Source organism: Lactuca serriola, chromosome 2, assembly GCF_051521515.1.
Source record: "Lactuca serriola cultivar US96UC23 chromosome 2, Lser_US96UC23_V15, whole genome shotgun sequence".
NCBI lineage: Eukaryota > Viridiplantae > Streptophyta > Magnoliopsida > Asterales > Asteraceae > Lactuca > Lactuca serriola.
This window is the reverse complement of record NC_136409.1, coordinates 207,407,308-207,433,575: the sequence shown is the minus strand read 5'-3', so window position 1 is coordinate 207,433,575 and position 26,268 is coordinate 207,407,308. Positions and strand designations below refer to the sequence as shown.

Here is a 26,268-nt window from a genome sequence, read left to right as displayed (position 1 = left end):
GAGTTTAGTGTTTTCAAGTCTTTTAGTTTTCAAACAAATCACAACCCCCCCCCCCCCCTTAGTTTAGTTTTAGTTGTTTAGTTTTATTTCACATGTTCATTTGGATTGCATTGGTAATTGAATACAACCATTTCTCTGTGGATTTGATTCCCCTTTTTACCATTATATTTTATTTTATTTGCAAGTAAAATGGTGTAATTTGTTTGGTGGCTTCACAACCTACCAAATTCAAAAAACAATAATAAATTCTTTAAAACATCTCTAATAAATATTGCAGTTTTTTCCTAAAGATTTTACAAAAAAATCTTTTGGAAGGTTTTTACTGTTAAAGAAGAGAAAGTTAGTGCAAACATTCTTTCCTTGCTTAAATGATCTAATGAGAAAGAAATAGGCCAAGTCAAATAGAAAGTGTGTGTAAAGAATAAGTAATGACTTGCTTTGTGAGAGCTCAATTTCTAAGACAAAGGCTAAGAACTCTCGACTAGAGGGATTGAAAATATCTAGGGTAATTTATGAGTCTTGATGGACCTTTCTTATTATGGCGAAAGGAATAGCTAAGTTACCTCATTTTCATCAAATTGGGGTAGCTGAGGAACTCTAGAATCTCTCAAGAGTTGAATAAACTCTTTTATACTAGTGGAATTGGGAAGCATTGGAAGTCCGTACTCGACATTCTAGCTTCATCCTTGGTTTTCAAAGAAATCAAACTTCACAGAAGATAAATGTAAGATAATTCTTTATGGCCTTAACCGAAAGCGGGGGAGACACACGTCTACATACAGGTCTTGGATCAATAGAATCCTTTAGGGAAGAATATCGGGATTAGTCTCCTTGCCATTGCTATTGTCTATGAAAATCTAGTTAACCTCTCCTTGTCATGTTTAGTTATCATGCATTGCTCTTTCTTCTTATCTTGTTTTCTTGCCTTGTAGAACCGACATATGTTCCCTCTTTCTGGTTTTCACACACTTAAAGTTCATTCATTGGTAGTAGACAAAAGAACTTATTCATATGTCACTCCAAATAATTATTTTTCTCTAACCTTTAAATTTTATTTTAGGTTTTATCACATTCAATCACTATATTTAATAATACTTTATTTTATACCTTAATTATATTTAAATATAAGATTTTTTTTATTAGTTAATCAATTGATTTAATAAACAAAATAAAAATGAATATAATTTATAAAGGTTATATAATTGACAAGAAATTATCAAAACTTTCAGAATTAAAAATATCAAATATTATAAAATATTACGGTTACATAATATTTTATCTTTTTTATACTTCTATAACTATATGTGTGAGAATTTATTAACTTTTATAGCTTCGCAAAAAAATATCCATTAAATTTATTTTCTTCAGTTTATTTTTTGGCGTTAAGTGACTATAAAAAGATAAATATAACATATGTTAGTAAAATATAATCATCCAACAAATACCTGATATGTTTTTCAAAAAGTTACCAATAAACACCCGAAATATGACATGTTAAAAAACACCCGAAATATGACATGTTAAAAACTAATAAATTATATAAGGACTTAATAAAACATTTAAGATAGATAAAGATAAACTAATAAATTATAGAAAAGAAAAAAAAAAAGTTGAAATGGTTAACCATTAAAAATAGTATTTTATAAAATAAAAAAAATAAATAAATAAATAGACTAATAATTCTTTATGAGTAACCATTGGAGACGCTCTATAACCTTCTTAAGTAGTGTTGTTAAAAGAGAATGCAAATAATTATTTTATAAGGGTAATGGGGCAACTAATCTTTGCTTTTGTTCATATTTAAGGTGTGTTTGATTTGCTTTCTAATCGGTCAGCTATTATCACCTCATTCCAATCGGTCCAATAGCAAAATGTGAAGGATTGAGAACAAATTCGCTCCAACTAATCGCAAGAACAAAGGCACGGAAATGAAGAAGGGACGACGCAGACGCACACATAGCCTCCACCTTCACAGTTTCTTCCTCCTTCCTTTGCTGTCGTCGTCTTTTATGAATCGATTTCTTTCAATTTTTTTATCAAAGCCTTCTGAATCAACCCATGTTAACATTTTCTTTCAATTCATTATCTGTTGTGTGTATCCAACTCATAAATTATGGAATCAAATTTTCAAATTTAACCAATGATCTTAAAAATTGCGGAATCAAGTTTTACCAATGATGAACTAGCTCAAGGTCCTCCAAGTATAGCATTCTCAATATCTTCTCTGCCTAATGGAGCTTTTTATAATCCAGACAAGTTCAAATCCAATCTTGGGTATTGGCCATCGATTTCTATTGCTTTCATTTGAATATTCACATCATCATTTGAGGTTCTTGGTGTTCGTATGATCAAAACCTTATTTGAGTGCAGGTATCTTAAAGAGTGGGCTTGGAAATCAAGATAAAAATGTGGAGATAAGATTTAGTTATGCATTAAGCGGAGAAGATATTGAGAATGCTATACTTGGAGGATCTTAAACTGGTTCATCATTGGTTAAAGTTATTCAGCCCAATTAACATGTTCATCCACTTGTAAGTCCATCAGAAAACAAATCGGACTAACTATCCCCAAGGGAAAGAACTAAAGACTTCCAATTGAAATTCTTACCAACAATTAACAAATGGTTTATGTTTTTTATACCAAATTACATGACTAGAATCATAAAAACGGAAAGCCAAAAGAACTCCAACTCTTCATCGTATACAATTTCTGTTTTAGTTGGGCAATTAGTTGATAGCTCCCCAACACATGTTGACCAATTAATTGTACATATATATAAAGTATAAAGTACAAACCACTAACCTCAGTGAAAACCTGCCCCCGACCAATCTGAATCCGTTGATTTTCCCCCATTACGGACAGGGGTTTTACCATTGGATGGTTTCTGGTAGAAACCATCATCATCATCTTTATCATCATCCCACCCTGCCCAGCTGTCACCCCCTTTATGAGATGATACACTAGTAGTTTCAGATGCTGGCTTTCTATAACCATCATTATCCCAATCATCCCAAGCACCACCACCAACCGAATTCACATTTCTGCCCGAGGAGCTCTTGGAGACTCCATTCCTGCCATTTGAGGTTCCGTTGGAGTTGGAGTTGGAATTGGGATTCCAGCCTTTTGACTCCTGATAAAACCCATCTCTTGATTGTGTATCATTCCAAGAGGGACCGGGACCTTGACCTTGACCTTCTTTGGTAAACTCTTCTACCTTCTGTGTAGCCAAAGCCACAACACCTCTCATGAGGCCCCATGTCATCTGTCCGATTTCAGTTGTTTTTGCAGTCACAACATTCACGGTCTCATTTACCTTGTGATCATAGCCCCCATCTCTCACCTAAAAAAATAAAAATAAAAATTCCAAATTGGTTGGGACCTTGGGGATATGAATCACACAGATAAAAAAGAGCATATGTGTATGTGTGAATCCTTCGTTGTGAAATTATAAACCTTTGTAGTGAATTCCTTAGTACCAGCTTGAACCACGTTGGCAGCTGACTGTGCAGCAGATGCAGCAACAACGGATAACTTACCAAGTCCCTGCACAAACATATGATTTTTCATACAATCAGCATCAAATAACCTATCTGACCAATATCAGATATTTATATAGATATGTATCATGGAACCCTCACACTCACTCAACTATGTATAATCATTATCGAACACTACATATATGCATCTATCATATTAAAGAGAGAAAAGCTCATTAGGATTTTATGTGAAATTCAACAAGAGATAATCAGGATAGACACAACAAACAGAAACTGATAGTAAATAATCCAAGATTTCGAAAATCTAAATTCAGAACTTTGCATACAGTCCAGTGTACCTGAGTGACCGAAGAGAAAACATCTGCTTGAGAATTACTTCGTGGCATGTTATTAGGGGACGACCCGAACCCGACATACTTCCCACCCTTGTTGGGCGGCAATCCCTCCGGCCTTGATTCATTCTCCGCCATCCTCCGTGCAAAAAAATCCTCCTTTGAGGCAGCAGACGCCTCTAATTGCGACTGTGTATACAAACTCTGCGTAGATCTTGACCTAGCTGGCGCGGCACCAGCAGCACTACCGCTCCTGAAATCTCCAACCGTCTGATTCCTCCTCATATTATCCGTAGATCTGACACTATCATCATCGAAATTGCTATCCCCCCAGTGATCATCCCACCCACCATCTCCGTGATTATTACCAACCTTAGCCCCACCTCCGCCCGGCATCGGTGGTTTCTTTGTACTTCCACCTTTGATCGGGCTCTCCTTCACAACCGGCGGATCCCGCCATTGTTTACCTTCTGCCAGGGCTTGTATTCGGTCGCGATAAACCGATGCCCCGTTGGAATTATATTTCGCGATTATGTCGGTTTCTTTCGGGATACCATACTCGGACAAAAAATTGTTAAGCTTCTCGTTGCCGCCGGATTCCATTTTACGGAGCTGGATCTCGGACCATGAATCCATGGTGACCGATCGGACAAAAGAGATGTGCACACCGAGGCCACGGTGCTTGCCGGAGCACTCCAAGCACATAAAAATGCCATAGGATACGGATGCCCACTGAGGGTTCTTTTGTGAACAATCGACGCAGATCTTGTTGCCTGGTTGCGATTGTAGGTCACGGAGACGCCGTGATGCCGCCATTGTCAATTTTACGCTGGTGAGATCCGATCGGCGTTCGAATGTACCCGGATCTACGTCAAAGAATTGATGAATTGAAGTTTTATTAGGGAGATCTGTTAGGGTTTACGTTTCCGGAGATAGAGAAAGAGAGTTACGCGGATTTGCCGACAGCGTCCGTAATTGATATTTGGGCTGATCGATTGCGGCAGCCAATTGTCAGTGTACCTGTATTAGTAAAATTGAAAAAAAAAAAGATTTAACATGCTAATATATTTATTACTATCTCGGCGTATTATACGGATTTATAAAAAGTTTAATATAAAACTAGAAAGTTTAACCCTGTTACGTGGGGGCCAAAAGTTTTGAATGTTTTTTCCGAATCAATAAATATAACAGACGTAGAAAATACAAGGATGAAAAGCTCGGGCTTTGCCATAGACTGTTTTTTTTTTTTAAATGTAAAAGTTTTTACTGCAAGGACCAGAAGTGTTAAAATGGCTAAAGAATTAAAGGGATAGGAATTTGCAAATTTTTGAAAAGGGATCAAAGTTGTCAAATCATTAAAGTTTTGTGACCAAACTTTAAAAATTAAAAAGTCCCTAAAAAGTGTAAAATTATTGATTGTAAGGACAAAAAATGTCAAAATGCCCAAAAAATGAGGAGTAAAGTTGCCAAAAAAAATAGCAACTTTACTATTCCTAAGATTCATTTCTTTAATATATATAAATATATTAATTATAAACATTACATAGTTTTTAAAATAATAATTTTATATAAATACAAAGAATATAATAAACAAAGTAAGTAATAAAGGTTTTAGAGCATTTATTATGAAATTTAATAGAATGACCTAATTAACATATATAAATCTCATTAAAATTTGGATTTTAAATTTAAAATATTGAAAATTTTAAAAAAATGACAAGTGGAAAAAAATAATTCAAAAACTCTTAGAAAATAACATGTGTCAAAATCAATGAGAACATGACATTTGGCAAAATTGATTTTCATTTATTAGGTTAGATTTTGTATATATATACTCTTCGATATATATTTTTTTTGCATATTTAGTCTTTAATATTTTCTTTTCCTAAAATAAGTATTTGTTGTTTTTGAACACATTCAGTACTTATGATCGATTTCTTTAGGTTTTCTCACGACATCCTATGTGAGACAATTATTAATGAGATGTTCAGGACTGTTGATGTTTATGGCCACTGCGACCTCAGCTGCTTGGTTGCTTAGGTTTTTCACATTTAGACCTTAATCATGGGGACCAGATTAAGGTCGGTGCATATTTAAGACATGTCACGGTGTGGTGGTGCCTCCACCACGTCGTGGCAACTCAAAACTCATAACTTGAAATTTATAAAATACCTCAACGAATCTAAATGTTACAACAAATATGGACGAAAACTCAGTGACCAAATATGTACAAATCAAAAAGAATATTACTTTTTTAAGTCATTATCCTTTTTTGATATGCACATATTTATTATATTTGGTCACTAAGTTTTTTTTCGTTTATATTTATCTTCTTCAACTTGTTTAAACTGTATACATTCAGTCCTTATCATCAGCTATTACAGGTAAGCCGAGAAATGACTTAATATGGTAATATATTTCTCACTTTTTACACATTTAGTCATTATTATTATTATTATTATTATTATTATTATTATTTTGCAAAATAAGTCCATATGTAGCACCTGGTTCTTGGTACGTATCCTCTTGTTGTACACCTTGCATTTTGGCCTTGGACTCGGCGAGTTGAAGTTCCAACTCGCCGAGTAGAAGCTAGAAGAGACACGGGACTTAAGCGGTGAACTCGGCGAGTCGGGTCCCGGACTCGGCGAGTAGACCCTGTTTGGGCAAAAACTCTAATTCGAGGGTTTGCACCCTATTTAAACACTCTAACTCGGCCTCCCTTGTCCCTAACACTTTCAGAGAGCTGTAGAGCGAAACCCTAGCCCCCATATTGTTCTTGTGAGTGATTTTTGGCTTTGTGAAGGAAGTTTGGAGCTTAGAAGAAGAAGGAGGAGGTTGAAGAGTGCAAGGAGGGGAAGTAGATCCGAAATCTACACTGTGAGAAGCTTCCATTCAGGTAGAAAAGTTCCTATTTATTATATTTGGTCACTAAGTTTTTTTTCGTTTATATTTATCTTCTTCAACTTGTTTAAACTGTATACATTCAGTCCTTATCATCAGCTATTACAGGTAAGCCGAGAAATGACTTAATATGGTAATATATTTCTCACTTTTTACACATTTAGTCATTATTATTATTATTATTATTATTATTATTATTATTTTGCAAAATAAGTCCATATGTAGCACCTGGTTCTTGGTACGTATCCTCTTGTTGTACACCTTGCATTTTGGCCTTGGACTCGGCGAGTTGAAGTTCCAACTCGCCGAGTAGAAGCTAGAAGAGACACGGGACTTAAGCGGTGAACTCGGCGAGTCGGGTCCCGGACTCGGCGAGTAGACCCTGTTTGGGCAAAAACTCTAATTCGAGGGTTTGCACCCTATTTAAACACTCTAACTCGGCCTCCCTTGTCCCTAACACTTTCAGAGAGCTGTAGAGCGAAACCCTAGCCCCCATATTGTTCTTGTGAGTGATTTTTGGCTTTGTGAAGGAAGTTTGGAGCTTAGAAGAAGAAGGAGGAGGTTGAAGAGTGCAAGGAGGGGAAGTAGATCCGAAATCTACACTGTGAGAAGCTTCCATTCAGGTAGAAAAGTTCCTACCTTGATCACTAGTTTATTAGATTCCCTTTTTGTCCCTAATTGGTGGTTTTCAAGCCCTAAAACCTCAAACTTCATGTGTTTATGCTCTATGTTCTTAAAGGACTTCAGATTTGGACCTTATGGACATCTTAGAAGTGTAAAGTCTTTGTGGTTGAAGTGATTGAGGTCCCTATTGAGTGTATGACCTCATAAAGAGCTTGGAACTGCCTTTTGGAGCTCATAGGGCCATGCATGCACGTAAAGTTTGCAACTTTACGTGATAAGCATGCCCTAGGAGCTTAGATCTATGGTTTGGAACTGTTGCATGTCTCAGATTTGGTCTGTATGGGAGGAGAGTTGAAGAGACTCGGCGAGCTCTATGAAGATGGTATTAGACTCGACGAGTTGGATGAACGACTCGGCGAGTCCTATGAAGATTGCCTGGAACTCGACGAGTTGTTCTTCAAACTCGGCGAGTCATATGAACTGTTACTGAGTTAAGAAGGGTTTAAGTGTAGAAGGTCCAACCCTTCGTAGCTGCACGTGGAGTTAGCAATTTAACGTGTAGCAATAGTCCCAGAAACCAATTCCTTAAGATAGATGCTCTGGTGAGGATTTGGAAGCGAGTAGGAGATCTGCTCGTGGGACTCGGCTAGTTGCTCTCGGACTCGACGAATCGGATCTCGAGTCAGTCTAATTGTCCCAAGAAGTGAGTTAAGGGTGAATCAGTGAGTGGGAAGAGGGACTTGATGAGTTAGTATTGGGATAGTAGGAGAGAGACTCGGCGAGTGTGTGCCGTGACTCGGCGATTCCAGTCAACTGGAAGTTGACTTTGACCAAGGAGTTGACCTTGGACCAGGGGTAGGTCAATCATTTGACCTAAGGGTATTTATGAGTGACTAATCTATGTTTATGGATTTATAGCCGGAGGATTACCGGTGCAGCAGTCAGACGTCTAGCAAGCAGACTTTCAACAACTACTTTTCGAGGTGAGTTTCCTTCCAGTATGAACGGGTCTAAGGCACCAAGGTCGGCCCGTATAGGCGATATGATAGTATCGGAGTGTGGGCAGAGCCTGTATCTCATAGTTGAGTTTGATGATGATATATTCTAGTGTGGTAGAATTGTTTATACTCGTTGTATGATACTTGTATGTTATGGTTTAGTAGTTGAGTGTGGGCGAGGCCCGTATCTCTCAGATAGCGGAGTGTGGGCGAGGCCCGAGATCGCCCGTATCTCTCAGATAGCGGAGTGTGGGCGAGGCCCGTATCTCTCAGATAGCGGAGTGTGGGCGAGGCCTGTATCTCCATGAGTGTGTGCGAGGCCCGTATCTCCTAGCTGTTCATCATATGATTGTATGGTATGTGGTATTATGGGGGAACTCACTAAGCTTCGTGCTTACATTTTACAGTTTTGGTTTCAGGTACCTCTTTAGCTATGGGGAAGGAGCTGGCGTGGTAGCGGCATATCACACACACACACCAGGGGCGGACGCAGGAATTAGTAGTAGGGGTTGCACAATTTTTTTTCCCCATCACACATAATATAAAATATTAAAAAAAATTCCGGTCAAACATAATATAAAACATTTAATACAATTTTTTTTGTTGGCTAAACATAGTATAACAACGATATATTAGAATTTAAATTTGTCCTCTTCATGCAAACATCTTTTGAAACCGCTCAATCACTTTTTCATTCTCAACTTTCGCAAGTGCTTCGGTCTCGACATTACAAAGCAATGCGTCGTTCAAAAATTCATCACCAATTTTGTTACGCAAGTGGGTCTTCAAGAGCATCATCCTTGAAAAACATCTTTCTACACTTGCGGTCGCTACGGGTAATATCAAAGCCAACTTTAATAACTTATAAACCAAAGGATAAGACCGATACTTCCCCGTACTAACCATCAAACGAGAAAGGTCGGAAATTCCTTTCAAACTAGTGAAGCGTTCATCTTTGATACAAGAGTGATAAAATATCTTAAGTTGTCCTTCAGGGTCTATCATATCTGAATCATCAAAGTCATACTTGTATAACTTACCCAACTTCAATATATTTGATTTGTAAAATTGTGCAAATGAATCACAAGGGCTCAAAGCACCCATGTATTCTAGTAAGTGCTTGTTTCACTAAATCGATCCCGATATTCTATAAGTTGCATATCTACCACCGTGTTGAAGATTTCAACCTCAAAATGAAACCTATTAGTCTTTGTAGTCCTACGGTTTCTCGCACCAATATACAACTCTTCCATATCCAAAGTATCAATTTTGTGTGTTTGACAAAAAGATGATACTTTTAGCAAAATGCTAGCAAACCCTATGTTTCTAAAATATTGCAATGCCTCCATTGTCCATCTAACCATCGAAGCCCCTTCTAAAATGTCTAGATCTTTTCTTTGAAGTTGCTTTGACAATGTGCCCGTGACGTGTAAAATGTCATACATCATATGTAAGTAAAACACGAACTCGTATTGTCACAACTGAAAATTTTGAGCTATGTAATCTATACATTCAAGTTAATATGAATCAAAAACTTCAATCAAACACAACATGCTAGTACCTCAAATAGTCATCAAACAATTGGAGACCCTAGAAGTCCTTGTTTAAGTCCATTTTGGGCTAGGACTCCCTTATTGGATCCAAAGGGACCAATAAGCTTCCAATTAGACTAACATGGGCTTAGAACCCTAATTGGGCTCTAATTGGACCCACACTTATTTATTTTAACATTTTGGGCCATATTGGGCCTAGAATTAAATGAATTAAAAGCTTTGATACATGAATAACCTAAACTAGTCCAATAAAAATATAAAAATCCTACTACATTCTTTTAGACTAAAAACATACCCAAGGCTAACTCAAATATTGGGCTTAGGAGCAAAAGGCCCAAATTTCTTTTTTTTTCCTCCATGTTTCGGCCCAATACCCAAGCCCAAGAGGATTTGAAGATAGTTGACTTAAGTGTGCCACCTCACTATTACCCATAGGACTTCCATGCATTATTTCCCATTCTTCCATGCATATCACTTCAAGATCACATCTCTTCTTCTCTCCTCTCTCACTCTCGGCCATACTCACACACACAAACTCACAAAAAATCTCTCAACTCCCTCAAGAACTCTCCTTCCTCCCCTCTCCAAAAATCTCGAAAATTAGGGACTTTCAAGAGGATCTTGCAAGTAAATCATCATCTAAGGTAAGATTATGCATAGATCTATGGTTTAAATTCTTTTGTTATCAAAATCCTTTCCTAATCTATGCAAAAATCGTGATCTTGCACCTTAGAACCATCTCAAAACTCGAGATCTTCATCAAAGGGAGCCAAGGCCAAAAACACTTCATTTTTCCTTCCATTTTTCTTGCAAAACCGAATCAACACCCCAAGGTGAGCTTCATACCCCCTATTTTCTGTTTTTATGAGTTTTGTGGGGGGGGGGGAATACAAGTGAAAGTGTAGATCTATATGTGTTTGTATGCCTTGTATGATTTCCATGCTTATATGTATGCTTTTATGTGTTTTAATGTTGGATCTAGCCTTAAAACCCATCAAAACCGAGAAATATCTTGTGTTAAATGATTTTAGCTTCAAATATATTTCTAAACACAAAGTGTTTCAAGAAAAATGGCTAAGTGGTTTAGTAATAATTTTCTTTGGGTTAAAAACACAAATTTTGGGCCTAAAATGTGAAAAATACAAAAATAAGGGCCCAAATTGACATTTCACAGATTCTGATGGATGAAGTGTGCCAAAACAGTTTCCATAAAACTATTTCTGGAATTACACTTAATTAGAGGACTAAAAACATGAATTTCAAGCTTAATGGGCTAAAAATAAAAATTTCGGCCCAATAAGGCCCATTATGCGAATTTTTCTGTTTTGGAGGGCCAAAACTGTAACTTTCTGTAAAACAGAGGACTATAAGTGTTCCAATTCCTTTTCAAAGGTTTAAAATGCTTTTTAAATTTAAAAAGGACCAAAGTTGCAAAAAAATTTCCATTTGGGCCAAAATTGTCAAATTTGCGAAAAGAAGGGATTAAAACCAAGAAAACTGCATTTTCAGGGTCTTAAGCTGTTTTCTATGGAAAATATGCTGGAAAATGATTATTTCAATAATTTTTGGTGTTAAAATGTCAAGAAAATTGATTTAAATACCAAACCGGAAAATATTTTAAATAAAGGGTTAAAAAGGTAAATGTTACAAAAGAGGAGGGGCTGAAAACAGAAAATTTCCAAGACTAATCCTATACATGCAATATGATCAAATAATGGTACTACTACTATCGACAAAATACAATACACTACAATACCAAAAGTCGTTGTCAAACGAATTGGTTCGGTCTCGAACCAATAAAAATCCGAAACCACAAATACAACGATACTATGATACTACAATACTATGATTCATACAAATAACGATTCGGAATACATTATACATGTGCACAGACGTCTACGCACTATCTTTGGACCCCACAAGTGTAAAATCTTGTTCGTTGAGCCTAGCTAGCCCGACGACCTGATCTTAAGGCCCAAAGACTTCATCTTACGAAGTGTTGGGTTTTACCATCCCGACACAACGTAACCGGACTTTCAATGGCTGTAGACTACTGGTCCCCAAGGGTCCTTTAGTGTCGCTAGTAAAGTCTGCCCTTTTTGCGAGGCGGGTCTGGGACCCCTCGTACCTTTTATCCCCAACCGACTAATGGAGTCGTTGAGGCCTTCGTGTCCTCCTTCTCTTCGGATGTGGGACAACAGGACGGTTGGATAGCGTGACTAGTACGGACGACGCCTTCGGGATCGTTGGTATTGCTATAGACTAGTCGTTTGTGTAACGCGTGTCTGTGGCGGATAGTCATGCTCATCAATGATCCAATGTCGTCTGGAATAACAACTTCATGCGTTGCAATGGTTTCAAGTAATTTCATGGAATTCAAGGAACTAGGAAGACATCGGGTTTTCCTAGGGTTTTCAATACATACAAATTCAGAGTACATACGATTTCAATAAACAATATTTCTCAAGTATAGAAAACAAACAGGCATACTTATGGATCTTCACACCTTTTTGACTATACTATTTTCAGAAAATATCGGATTTTCTGGTGGTTTTCAAACGATACAAAGCATTGTTTTCAAATACAACTTATGAACTCACCAACATTTCATATGTTGACGTTTTTCAAAATACTTGTATTCTCAGGGAACCAGTGAATCAAGAGAAATCATATCCAGTGACGGTTGCAGTTTATTTTTTTATGAACTGAACAAATTAATTTTTGGGGGAATGTAATGTTTAAACAATGTATGATATGTAAACACTACTGGTTGTACTATGTTGATGAATGGTGACGAATGTTGTTATGTTTCATATATATTCAATGTTATGGTATTCAATTGAGTCACGACGGCCCCCGGACGTTTCCGCCGTCTGGTTCGGGGGTGTGACACGTATGATTTAAAATATGCTAAGATTCCAGATGCTTGTTGACGGTTTGCCAATGACCCTCCCTCCTCTTTCACAAAATCTAAAACTACAAGAACATCCGCAAACAACTTCATTAAACATGTGAGTGTGTTGAAATGTGAACCCCATCTTGTTTCTCCCGCTCGAACAAGTGTAGTCTCTTGATTTAACCCTCTTCCGGTTTCAAGTTCACCACCACACAAGCCTTTTTGCACCCTTTCTCTTGCTTGCTCTCGTAGTAAGTCTTTTCTTTTACACGATGCACAAACTACATTAACCACCAACGAAATTTACTCAAAAAAGTCACTAACACCATCATGCTTCTTTGCTACAGCCACAACTACTAATTGAAGTTGGTGTGCAAAGCAATGTACATAAAAAGCCATGTCATTCTCTTGTAATATCAAAACTTTCAAACCATTGAATTCCATTCACATATTGCTAGCCCCATCATAACCTTGTCCTCTTATCTATTAAAATTTAAAACACTTCATATATATATATATATATATATATATATATATATATATATATATATATATATATATATATATTAAATTGAAATAACAAAAAAGTAAAGAATAATTTACCTGACTGAAACTCAGCTTATTACTTGTAAGTATTTCATTTATGGCGTTTTTAAGTGTCAAAGAAGATGTATCCTTCACATGCACTAGACCTATGAATCTTTCTTTCACAAAGCCAAGACTATCGACATAACGCAAAACAATAGCCATTTGTTCCTTTTTTGAAACATCACTAGATTCATCAACTAGTAAAGCAAAAACATCTTGATCAATCTCTTCACGAATACTCAAAAGTATTTCTTGTGCAAAACATTGTACAAGTTCTTTTTAAATTTTAGGGGAAATTAGTTGATTGTTTTTAGGAGCATTTTCTAAAGTATTGTTGAAAATATATTCACTAGTCTCTCGAATGGCTTTTAACACTTCAATGTATAGCCTTCTATTTTCCGAGTTAACCGACTCGTCATGACCACGAAACGATAAACCGGTTTTCAATAAAAGTCTAACAACAATAATAGAAACACGTAATCGAGCTTTAAATTTATGATCCTCTACTTCGGTTTGCCTCCTCAAGACTACATTGATATCTTGTTTTTCCCTCATTAAAAACTCACACTTTTCTTTTTCTTTGTTGTGAAAACTATCAACACCACCCACATGAGTCCGAAATGCATCTTTTTTATTCCAAGTATCAAAACCTTGGGAAAACATGCATCTCTCCCTTCTTTTTGTCCCATGAGGTCCCCACACAAATAAAAATATAAACAATATGCACTATTCTTTTTCACACTATATTCCAACCAATCAAAGTCATCAAACCATGAAGGAAGGAAACTTATGTGCCCCTACTTGACACGGTCCTTGAAGCAAATATGCTCTTCTTACATCATCTCTTATATTTGGTTTGTAACTTGTAATAAATGGCCTATCCGCCGGGTCCTTTGGAAGATCTTTCAAGTCAACATTATCATTAGGTTGGTTAGAGCATTGTGTTTGTGGAGTTGCATTAGAAACCGAAGGGGTTGATTGATTGGTGATTGGTGTTTGTGGAGTTGCATTAGGATTAGAAACGGAAGGGATTAATTGATTGGCGATTGGTATTTGGGAACATTCTTCACCACTTTCATTAGGATTAAGTCTTTGTGTTTTGGTAAAAAAACCACTTAGTTTAACCTATAAAAACATAACAATGACTTCAATAAAACAAGTTGGTTTCACCTAATCAAACAATAAATTCAATAAAAATATAACAATTACACCTAATCAAACAACGACTTCAATAAAACAAGTTGCTTTCACCTAATCAAAAAATAAATTCAATAAAACATAACTTCAATAAAACAAGTTGCTTTCACCTAATCAAACAATAAATTCAATAAAACATATCAATTTCACCTAATCAAACAATCAATTCAATAAAACAAGTTGCTTTCACCTAATCAAACAATAAATTCAATAAAACATATCAATTTCACCTAATCAAACAATCAGTTTAATAAAAAACATAGCAATATAACATAAGCAAACTATATAACTTCAACAAAACAAATCAGTTTCACCCAAGTCAATCACTAACTTCAAAAAAACATATCAATTTCAAATATCTTAATGAATTGGTAAAACTTACTTGCTTCATTGTAGTGTAGGGCTTTGAAGTGTTTTTTATTAACCAAAACAGTAGAAATGGAAAGAAGAGGGAACTTGATTGATACTTGCTTCAAGAGATTGAGTGATTGACTGTTGTTGAAATCGATCAAGGATTGTGATCAATCTTTTTATGAAATCGATCAAGGTCCAAGGATTGTGAGGTTGTCAACTCAATGAATGTGAATGTCGACAGTAGCCATCGCATCATCGCCTATCGATGATCGATTGAATTTTGGAGGTAGAAGACAGGAAGTCGAGTAGTCGTGCGTGAGACCGTGAGTCGTCTAGTGTGTAATCGTGTTTTTTTTCTTTGTACCGATTAACAAGACAACAATCACAATTAAGATTATTGGGCTATCTTTTTTACAAGCAATTAGCCCAATTGCTAATTTATCCAATTAAGTTTAATTTGGGCTTTAGGGCTTTAGACAATTCGACTATTAGACTATAATTGAATAAAACATTTGGCTCGTTACTATTTTTTTCGTTCGGTAATTCCCGAAAGAGTGACAATATTTTTTTATGTAGTTGCATAATTTTTTTAGTAGTTGCACGATTTTTTTTACATAGTGGCACAATAGGTAAAAATTTATAAAAAAAAAAATTCTACTTCGTGCGCGGAAAGTAGGTGTTGCCAGTGCCACACCGGGCACCTAGCTAGGACCGCCCCAGACACACACACTCTTGTTTTTCCGTATTATGGATTTCCTGGGATGTACTCTGACATATTTTTATGATGTGACTCGTTTTTAGACATGAAACATTATTATGAAACTTTTATATCGAAATTTTTATGAATTAACTTACTTATAAATGAAATTTTTGGCCTGTAATTTTTGGGACGTTACACCTTGATGTTTTGTATACATTCAATATTTATGATCAGTTTTTGCAGGTTTTGCCTACAACATCCTACGTGGGAAATCATTAATCGGGTGTTTCGCAGTTTTTGATGTTTATCGTCACTGCGGCCTCGACTGCTTAGTGGTTTAGATCTTGTGGTTTGGCTTATGTCTTGTGTTCTAAATGTCATAACTTCTTCATATGATCTCAAATTTTAACGATCTTTATATTCACGCGTTAGTATTTGAGTCTACTAAAAGTTTCTTTCAGATTACTCCCAATAAAAAGTAAAATATTTTTATTTACGATATCTATATCCACATTTTTTTTTAACTATTTAGAGACAATTTAAGGCTTTTGATTTGCTCAAAGGACGTTCAAAGGCTTAATCAAATATATTGAATGTTGATCGATTTAGAGGTTACCTCTAAATGGTTCCATTTAAATTTTAAAGTTTATCAAATAGTCCCTTATGGCTTAATAAGTTTCTAATGGTCGCATTCGTTTATCATGCGATATAGAATGTCGTGACGTATGTGTATTCTTATGTTATTTATTGTATGCTCGTTGTTCATTTGGATCGGTGGAGTTTCTCAAATAAGATGTCTACAGCCACAATGAATTTATGATGCTTGTAATATTATATATACTTTAAAAGTATATTTATCAATTCAAAATAATTTATACCGAGTTAACGAAAACAAAAAGCAACTAGCTAAAAACCTAACAAAATTCAACATTCATTAAATTTTATGACCTTCTTAAATTGTGTTCTTTTTTAACGTCAGGCACAAACAAAGTTGAAGCCTAATAGGAGTATCAATTTATGGAAGCAAGTAACTTTGTTAACCATAGATCTGGTCATGTTGTCAAAATTACCTTAAAGATTGTATGAAATAGTAAGTGTTTTATAATAAATTATTGTCTTCTATCCAGGTATGTTTAGATCAATCAAAGAATAAAAAATTATTTTTTTATTTATATGAGGTTGCTAACCTTAGGTGATGTTGGCATGTATTTTGTTTACTTTGCATACTTACCTTAAATGTTCAATTACATATTATTTTATTAATGACTTAATGATTTAAAAGTATTGATGCTTTAAAAGCTTGGTTAAGCATACATGAAGGTGTTAAACTTCAAACCCAAATTTGTAACGTCCTAAAAATTAAGACTAAAAATTTTCGTTTTTAAATTAATAAAATTATTATCCAAAGCATCGTCATAAAAATCATGGAGGAACAAGTGTATCAACAACATCATAAAACATCAGAGTAACATAAAATGCGAAACAAGGTGGTGTAGGCACTACAATCATCCCGAGCTCTTCCCATTCAAACCAAAAGTAGTTGAAAACATAAACTGGAAACCGTAAGCACAAAGCTTAGTGAGTTCCCCAAAATACCACATGCGATACATAATAAACATATAATGGGCCCTGCTCGGTATACAGATCTGTCAGTCATCGGGCCCCGCCCGGTATACATATAAATATATAAACATATAAACATATATACACATAACACATGAAATAATCACAAAGATAAATAACATACATAATGGCCATCGGACCCCGCCCGGTAGACATATAAACACATAACATATGTAAGAGTCACGCATACATCTAGCATCCTAAAACATAATAAACCATGGGCTGGCATTGGTGCCTTCGACCCGCTAAACACAGTGATGAAACTCACCTCTAGCTGCTGAAACACTCAAATGAATCTCATTTTGCTGGTCTGTAAAATCCCGACATTATCATCATCAAAATAATATCCAATTAATAATTGGATCTCAACCCATAACCAAGAATCCAAGCTTCTTAACCCATAACCAAGAATCCAAGCTTCTTAACCCATAACAGGGTAAAAGACCATTTTACCCTTTTTCTTACTTGGCCCAAAACCAAGGCCCAACCCAACTACTCAAAATGCCCAATCCTAAATGTCAACCCAAAGCACAATATGGCAAAATCTTCAAAATTGGGCCCAAAACCCATCATGGGACTAAATCCAAGGAAACCCAATATAGTAGTCAAAAGACCAAATCAGAAGTCAAATGGCCCATCAAGGCCCAATCTTAAAGTCCAAAGCATGACCCAAATCTATGAACGTCAAGCCCATGCGTCCATCTGCTGAGTACGCGGGGCATACTCAACTCGTACACCCAGCGTACGTCTCAGACTCCCAAACCACTTCATTAAGCACTTAAACAATTAAGACCTGTTTCCAAACTCTCAGATTTGGTCCCTAAGGGTGACTTAATACATAAAGTTGACAACTTTACACCCATGCATAGCTTAATGGGACCCAACACTCAAAAAGAAGCTTAATAAAGCTCTTAACTATTGCAAGGACCAATATCTTTCACAAAGTTTGCATTTTTATGAACAAGGGACCTCCATGGAGTTAAGATCTAACATCAATTGCTTTTGGAGTAGATAAAAAGCTCAACTTTAACTCAAAGACTCAAAAATTCATAAATAACACCACAAACTAGATCTAGCACAAAAGACCATCAGTGTAACACCTCCATTTCCATTTAATTATTTTAAGAGATATATATATATATATATATATATATATATATATATATATATATATATATATATATATATATGGAAACAAGGAACCATTTGGGTTTTATTTAATTTAAAAATGGGTATTTATAAGTTTGTTGCCATCAATATGACCATTTAATTAATTGAAGGTACAATAATAATAATAATAATAATAATAATAATAATAATTTATATAAAGGTCCAAAGGGGTATTATGCTATTTTCAGAAACTTGTCTTGTTGAAGAAGCTAGACTTGGGTTAAATATGTCAAAGATCCAAAAGTTAAGGGATTGTTCCTGCCGATTTTGAAAACTCATGTCCCCTTGTTCCCTGCATCACGACAACGAGAGGAGGGGGAGACCTTCATTTATTCACTTTGAGCCCAAATATTCAATCATCACTGTTCATTATTTAGTAGGGTTGTTCAGTATTTGGATAAAACCGAATTGTCCAATTAGACAATTTGGATTGAACTATTTGGTTAAGATATTTGGATTTTTGGATTGGTTTTCGACAAAACCGAATTATTATTTTTGATTTTGGATTGGTTATGGTTTATAAAATAAGAACCGAATAGTCCAAAAAAAACCGAATAACAGTTTATTATTTATTTATTTTTAATATATATCAATAATTATTTATTAATTTTGTAACTTATTTTTTGAAATAGGTTTAAAAATTTTCACCTAATAAAAAATATTAATATGCATTTTCTCTTCAAAGTTTTTTATCTATAAAATATTAAAATATAATATATCTTCTTAATAGTTGTTTACAAAATTTCAAATCGTAACTAAATAATTTGTTTTTGTTTCATGTGTAAAACTCGGTAATACTATAATTATATGTCATTTTAAAATGTTTTAGTTTTTAAAAACCGAATTATAAAAACTAATCCAACCGAATCATAATTGGATCGGATTAGATCGGATTTGAATTTAGTTTGGACTATTCGGATTCACATTTTGAAAACCGAAATTAATTTGGATTCACTTGATTGGATTGGATTAAACCGATCCATCCAAAAGAACACCCCTATTGTTTAGTTGAGCCCAAATCGATTCTGAATTACACAAATGACAAATCGATGCACCGATTTAAATCGATTTGTCTTCTTAGTCCTTAACTCAAACTACTTCCTTTCTCTGATTAATTCGACTGTGAAAAGTCAAATAAGAAAGTCAAAATCAGATTTTGATTCTTGTTCGATTTCATTTTGAAGTCTGAATTGATATTAAAATCAGTTTCGAATGATGGTTCATTTAAAGATGAAGAGAAGAATTTGGATCGAAGTAGGAAGAAGCTTTGATTGATTTTGGGAATTTCGATTGAGAATATAGGGATATTCGAAATTGTGATAACAAAGGAGAAGGATTGGATGTTAGGAATGGTTGATGTCGAATGAATGATGATAAATGCACATTGTAAAGTCGATTATACCGATTTTCTTATCTGATAATCGAATTGGAAGTATTGGGGTATTGTAATCGAATTGGGAGTATTGGTTTGACGAACACATTGGATTCGAACTGGAATTTGATTTTGAGTCGATTGCTTTGATGTCGGTGTGTTAAAAGCGAAGTGTGCTTTTACATAATGTTTTAAAAACCCGTTTTTTAGTTGAACCGGTATGGTGATCGGTTTTCGGTTCAACCGGTTTAACCGGTTCGACCACTGAATAAACCAGTTTCTATAATTTTCACTTTTTTTCGTATTTTCATACAAATATCTACATACACAAATCAAGAATATGATGTCCATAAGTTCAAACATTAAAATATACATGAAAACAAATTGTAGATCATTCTAAAAACATTAAAATAACTCATAACCATAAGTTTTACATCAATCTGTGTGCATTAAAAATAAAATAAAGTCTTAGATAAATATAAATGCATCGAAAAACTTCATAACATTTATCATATGCTTTTATTCAGAAAAAATATGAAAAAACTACTAAAATTTATTATGCAAAATATTTTAATTCCATGTGTTTTTATTCAATTTAACCGGTTTAATTAAATCGGTTCAAACAGATTTTTTAAAAAACCGGTCAGTTTGATCCGGTTTAGAAATAGACATAAACCGGTGATAGTTGAACCGTTCACTTCCTCGATTCCCGGTCCAACCGGTTCGACTTTCAAACTTTCAAACTTGTTTTTAAAACATTGCTTTTAGAAGTCTGATATCAATTCTGACTTAGACTGGAGTCGTATTTGGTTGGAATGTCGACTGTGAATTTGGTGGATGTCTAAAGTTTGGGATTTTCGTTAATGATTTGTGCATCGACAAGCGAATGGAAAGATTTAGAAATTGGAAATGTAACGAATTGGTTAGAGGATGGAGTATGTGTTCATCGACAACAGTTTATCAGGGTCAAGCTAACAAAAGTCAAAATTTGGATTTTGATAAATTGAAAACGAATTGGGAATAAACTGGCTTTGATGTCGATGTTAGAAGGACTGATATCTATCGATTATTGTTGTTGGATTTAGAATGGGTATTTGAGTCTGCTTTTCGCTAATGAAGAACCGGAATCGGAAGGCGTTGGAGTCGATATATCAAAGTCGATTTTGGTTGAAGGGTTCGTTCTTAAATTCGATTTTGTTCGTTATTGGGAAGTCAATTGATAACGAATGTTTGGAATCGTAATTTGGACTCGACATTGTGGCTTGGAAACATGATTCGAGAGTGACGATCATTGAAAGCGAAGTGTTGAAATCAGGTTTGATGATTCGTTGGAATGACGAACCGTGGATGGTTGAGATGTGATTAGCGATGGTTAATGTTGTTGTTTTGCTTAAAGGCTGTTGATAACGAACTCATGGGATTTTGGTTTGATGGTCAATGATTTGGATTGATCAAAGAACCAACTGGGAATTGAATCTATTTTGGGTTAGCGAAGGGTGATTTGTATTTCGAAAGCTTGGAGACTGGATTTGTTTTTTAAACAGATTTATGAGCAAAAAGCGAATGACTATTGATTTTGAGAAGAACTCAATTAACGAAGGTTTTTGGAGTAGATGTTAGCATATGTATTTTGATGTCCATTAACGAAGGGTGTGGATTCGCGCGCCTCGTTATCTTCGATCATACTCACGATTCGTTAAGAATAGTGAGACGAGAAAAGTGAATTCGTTACCTGATTAACGAATTGAAGAAGGAAAAAAAATTTCGTTAAAAAATGGTGCTGTGAAACTTTCGTTACCTGGGAAACGAATTGGGAAGAAATATTCGCGTGTATCTGTTAACGAATTGAAGAAGAAAACCAAGTTTTGAATCTGGTCCCTGATCTTTTAACGAAATGGAAATTTTCACCCAACTTCGACTTTGGAGTAAAAAGTTGTGAATAAGGCAGAATTTCTCTTTGAGTCCCTCTACTTTTATCGAATGTTACACAATATACCCAGTTTCGATTTTTGGGAATAATTTCGATAATTTGAAGATGTGGGCAGAATTGTCGAAATGAGTCCCTGAAGTTTCGAAATTTTGTCAGATTATACCAAATTTCGAAAATGGTGTTCCAAAGCTAGAAAATGAAGATTTTACAGCTCTGGTCCCTGCAGTTTGTGCGAATTCACGCTTTATGCCCAGTTTTGCAAATGGGATAAAGTTTCGCATATTTGGTTGTTTTTGGCGTAACAGGTCCCTGCAGAATTCTGTTATTGACAATTTTTACCCGGATTTTGGAAAATCTTGCAACTTTCACCCAAAAAGTCAAAAATTTTCACAAATTGGAAATTTTTTGTGGCTTTTTCGTGATTGTTTTTCCGTGCAAGATTTTTGGTGATTCATTTTTGGTACACATCAAGGGGGAGTATTGTATTGTTCATTCCTCGGGCACTTCTCACCCTTAATGGGTTTTATAATCATTTTTTGATTATAAAAAGGGGGAGAATGATGGGTATTCGAAGCGGGTTTCTCGGATATTCGTTTACGGATTTTGAAGACTGGTGTTACTTCGAGGGGGAGTTTTGGTCTTGATCGCGTTAGCTCGTTGGAGACTGAAGCCGGGGCATCCAATCCTAACTTTGAGGGGGAGAATGTTAGGGTGCAAAGTCACGCTTGAATGAGGTTTTACCCACTTGTATGTGTAATGAGTTGCATTTCCTTTATAAGGAAGTGAGTGACACTCATTTTATGTAAGAAAGAGCCATTTGGAGTGTTAGACTACAGAGAGAAACTTTGTACAAACCCATTTGTATATTCTTTCTAGATCTAATATGAGCTTACAAAGATTTATTTACTCCTTGTGTTCTTGATTTTACATGATGATTCACTAGATCTTTCTAATTCCGCACATGTCATCATAATCAACACCACTACAGTCTTTGGATGGATAGGAGAGAAGCATGCGTGCATGGATCTCTTATTGGGGTCTCTCCTCTCGTTGGTTTGGGGAGCGGGGGTTTCACAGTTGGGCATGCCGCTTTGAAAGCCGCTGCATGCAAAGTGGTAAAGCAGAAGAATGCATGTATAGAAAATTAACATGTGTTTGTACTTTTTGCATTCGATGCATTTGGTTTTCTCGCACCAGAGGCGGTGGAGCTCCTCAATAGAGTCCAACAGATCATGCATTCTAATGTCATATCTCCTAGATCCACAAATGTTTTTTTCAAAAGAATTGGTTTTGTCATCCAGAAAGGGCTAGCGACGCAGATTGTTGCTTGTTTACCTTCAATCGATATGCATTGAACTATATTAGTATTTTTAAGATATTGTACTTTAATTTGGTACGAATTTCATGGAAGCAGTGAAATTTTATGGTTGAATGATGTAAACTATCCAGACCAAAATTTAAATTAATAAAAAAAAAAACAAAAAAAAAACATTTTATACATATTAGTTTGAAGACATTCCGTCCAAACACCATCTTTTACAATTCCATTTTAACTACCATTTAACATAAGCAATCCTTATTAGTGAACGAATTCCCTTTGCATCCTTTTAGAATTACAAGCTTCTTAATATGCAAACATCATGAATATACAATGTATTCTATCATATCAGATTTCTAGCATAAATTTCAACTTCTCGATTTTGTTAGTTTATATATTATTAGCCCGCTTGTTTATGGGCCCTTTAGTCTTTAGTCCATTAGGGTTTCTGTCTAGCTTGTATTTATATCCGCTTTATTCTTTGTAGTCTTAATGTTTTTCTTTGAAGACTCTTGTAATCTGTAACGACCACAAAAATTCAACCAATTTTAACTTTTCAAAAACAACCCATTTCTTACTGTTATTACAAAAAGGTTTTCAATACAATTATTATCAGAGTCTTCCCAGAATCACATCATAAAACATAATCATGAGGAGCGGTACGATCACGCCTTTTCCTTGCCACGGTCTCCTGAAGAACCTGAAAAACATTAAACCACAACTATAAGCCCGAAAGCTTAGTGAGATACCCCAAAAATACCAACCACATATACCATACACGCATAACATGTCATATCATATCCGATCACAAAACAACCATGCACTTCGGGTCTACTGTGTGACTGGTCCGCCGCACCGGCCAATAGTCCACCTGGTCCACCCTCCGAGTCTAGCCATATACATCGAGTCTGCAGTGTGATTGGTCCGCCTGCACCGGGCCTTCAATCCACCTGGTCCACTCTCTGAGTCTACGGTATGACTGGTCCGCCCGCACCGGGCCTTCAGTCGGCCTGGTCCACTCTCCGAGCCTCGGCACGTCTGGTCCGCCCTCTTGGGGCCTACAGCCTATCCGGACCGCTCGCTGGGCCTTCGGGACAACCGGTCCCCCCTGGGTATCTTGGCCTACAGCACAAAGCAGGATCTGCCTCAACCCAACCCCAGTCCAATAACCATGTGCACATAAACATACAATCATATAACAATTCACAGTCAACAAGCCGATCTAGCAGATCACATAACATATCATCATCCTAACCAGGACACCGACCTAACCGGTCACTAGTATAGCATCATCCTACATACCAGTATATCGACCCTAACCAGGTCTCTAACATATACCATCCTAACTACCATGATGCAAACATATCAACGCAATAACATAACAACAAATAACCGGATCTCTATCCGATAAAGGGCCGGCCTTGGTGCCTTAGACCCTGTTGATATAGTGAGGATAACTCACCTTGCCACTACCGAAACTCTAAACTGAAGAAGCAGATTCTTGAATCACCGACTCACCGAAAATCCCGAACTAGCCAACATAGCACAAATAATCATTAGGCTAAGCACAATACCCTTCCAAGGGTAAATTGACCAATTTACCCTTAACTCAATCTGGCCCAACACTAGGTAAGCTCTCAAGCCCACTAATGGCCTAAAGTCCAAAAGTCTGAAGCAAAGCCCATTATTGGTCCAATTTACTAAATTGGGCCCACCACACCAAATGGGCCTAGACCCATGGTCCATAACAACTAATGGGTCCATAATACTCCATCCATAATGTCCAGTCACGGCCCAAAATCCAGCAGCCCAATCCCTAAGGCCCAAAATGAAAACCCAACAGAGGGAGTATGTTGGGCGTACCCTCCTTGGTACGCTGGGCGTACACGCAGATTCGCGATTGGGGATCGAGGCACTGACCCGCTACGCGGGGCGTACTCCTCTGTTACACGACTTCTTAATGGCTTAAGCTCTTAAGCCCAAACTTCAGATCCTTAGGCCAAATATGCCTAAGATTCATAAAGTCTCAAACTTTATCACTTGGGACATCCATAAAGCTTTTAATCCAAGGTCTTAATCCATTAAGACCTACTTATCTCACCCATGGAACAACCACAACCCTTGGGACCTCATTTTTCTCACTCAAGACCTCTCCTAAGGTCTGAAAGGACAAATAATCTCGACCAACTCAAAACATGCATCAAGATGAGGACTTTTGGGACAAGAATGATGTCAAAACTTCACAACACTTAGATCTATGCAATATAAATGTCAAGCAAGAAGCTTTATACCTCAGATAGGCTCCAAAGGATGATGTCTTTCCAGATCTATAAGCTCCAGCCACTCAACTCCTTCTTTGACAACTTCCTCTTTCTTCTTCTAGCCTCTCCTTTGCCAAAATAAGCTTTCCAAGGCCAAACACACCCAACAATGGAGGTGGAACGACTATCAAGGGTTTCTGAGGTTAAGAGAGTGCTTATGGAGGCTAGGGTATGAACCACCATGTTCCTTATATAGTGGCTGACCTTAATTTTAGGGTTTTAGAACTCTGAGAGTACACTGGGCGTACCTCTAGTACGTTGGGCGTACTCGACCCTGCACTCGCGTCCATTTATACACTTACGCTGGGCGTAACCCAGCCTACGCTGGGCGTACTCGGCGTGTCCCAACTTTCATATTTGGCCCTCTTTTTCCACTTTTCCCACAAAAGGACCAAAATACCCTTCCTCTTAAATCACGGGGACTCACAAATAAGTGCTTCTAAGGATGGGGCGTTACATAATCCCTCTTTATCATAATCATATGACAATATTAACATGATATCAGATCGGAGGTTCGATACATTGTTAGAAGTCTTTGTAGTAGTCATCAGTGGCGCGGATCGTTACTGTAGCATGTTGTCCTCGTCTTCTGTCACTGGTATTCGTTGTTGCTTTTGATTTGTTGCTGCTGTTGATTTGTTGCTACTGTTGATTCGTTGGTATTGTTGATTTGTCATTGTTGATCATTCGTTATCCGATTGATTGCTTCCGCTGGTTTGTTACTCCTTATTCTCAGATTCTTATACTGTCATTGTGGTTATTTATTCATTGTCAACATGGCTGGAAAGGATGATTCCCTTCAGTCAATCAGTACTCGTTTGGATGGAAAGAATTATACGTATTGGAGTTACGTTATGAAGAACTTCCTTCATGGGAAGAATATGTAGGGCT

At 36.3% G+C, this 26,268-nt stretch overlaps 2 protein-coding genes across 2 annotated transcripts; both read right to left on the bottom strand.

Annotated features, from left to right (window-relative positions):
* Positions 1-2,572: 2,572 nt before the first annotated feature.
* On the bottom strand, positions 2,573-4,791 carry LOC145088292 (putative ADP-ribosylation factor GTPase-activating protein AGD6). The gene is made up of 3 exons (XM_079026552.1): positions 3,836-4,791; positions 3,454-3,543; positions 2,573-3,340 (listed from the first exon to the last, which is right to left on the bottom strand). Exons 1-3 carry the CDS (start codon positions 4,643-4,645, stop codon positions 2,804-2,806), a joined length of 1,437 nt encoding a protein of 478 aa, XP_078882678.1. The 5' UTR covers positions 4,646-4,791; the 3' UTR covers positions 2,573-2,803.
* A 4,218-nt stretch (positions 4,792-9,009) lies between these two features.
* Positions 9,010-9,459, bottom strand: LOC145090006 (uncharacterized). The gene has a single exon (XM_079028366.1). The coding sequence runs from the start codon at positions 9,457-9,459 to the stop codon at positions 9,010-9,012; it is 450 nt and encodes a 149-aa protein (XP_078884492.1).
* Positions 9,460-26,268: the final 16,809 nt, after the last annotated feature.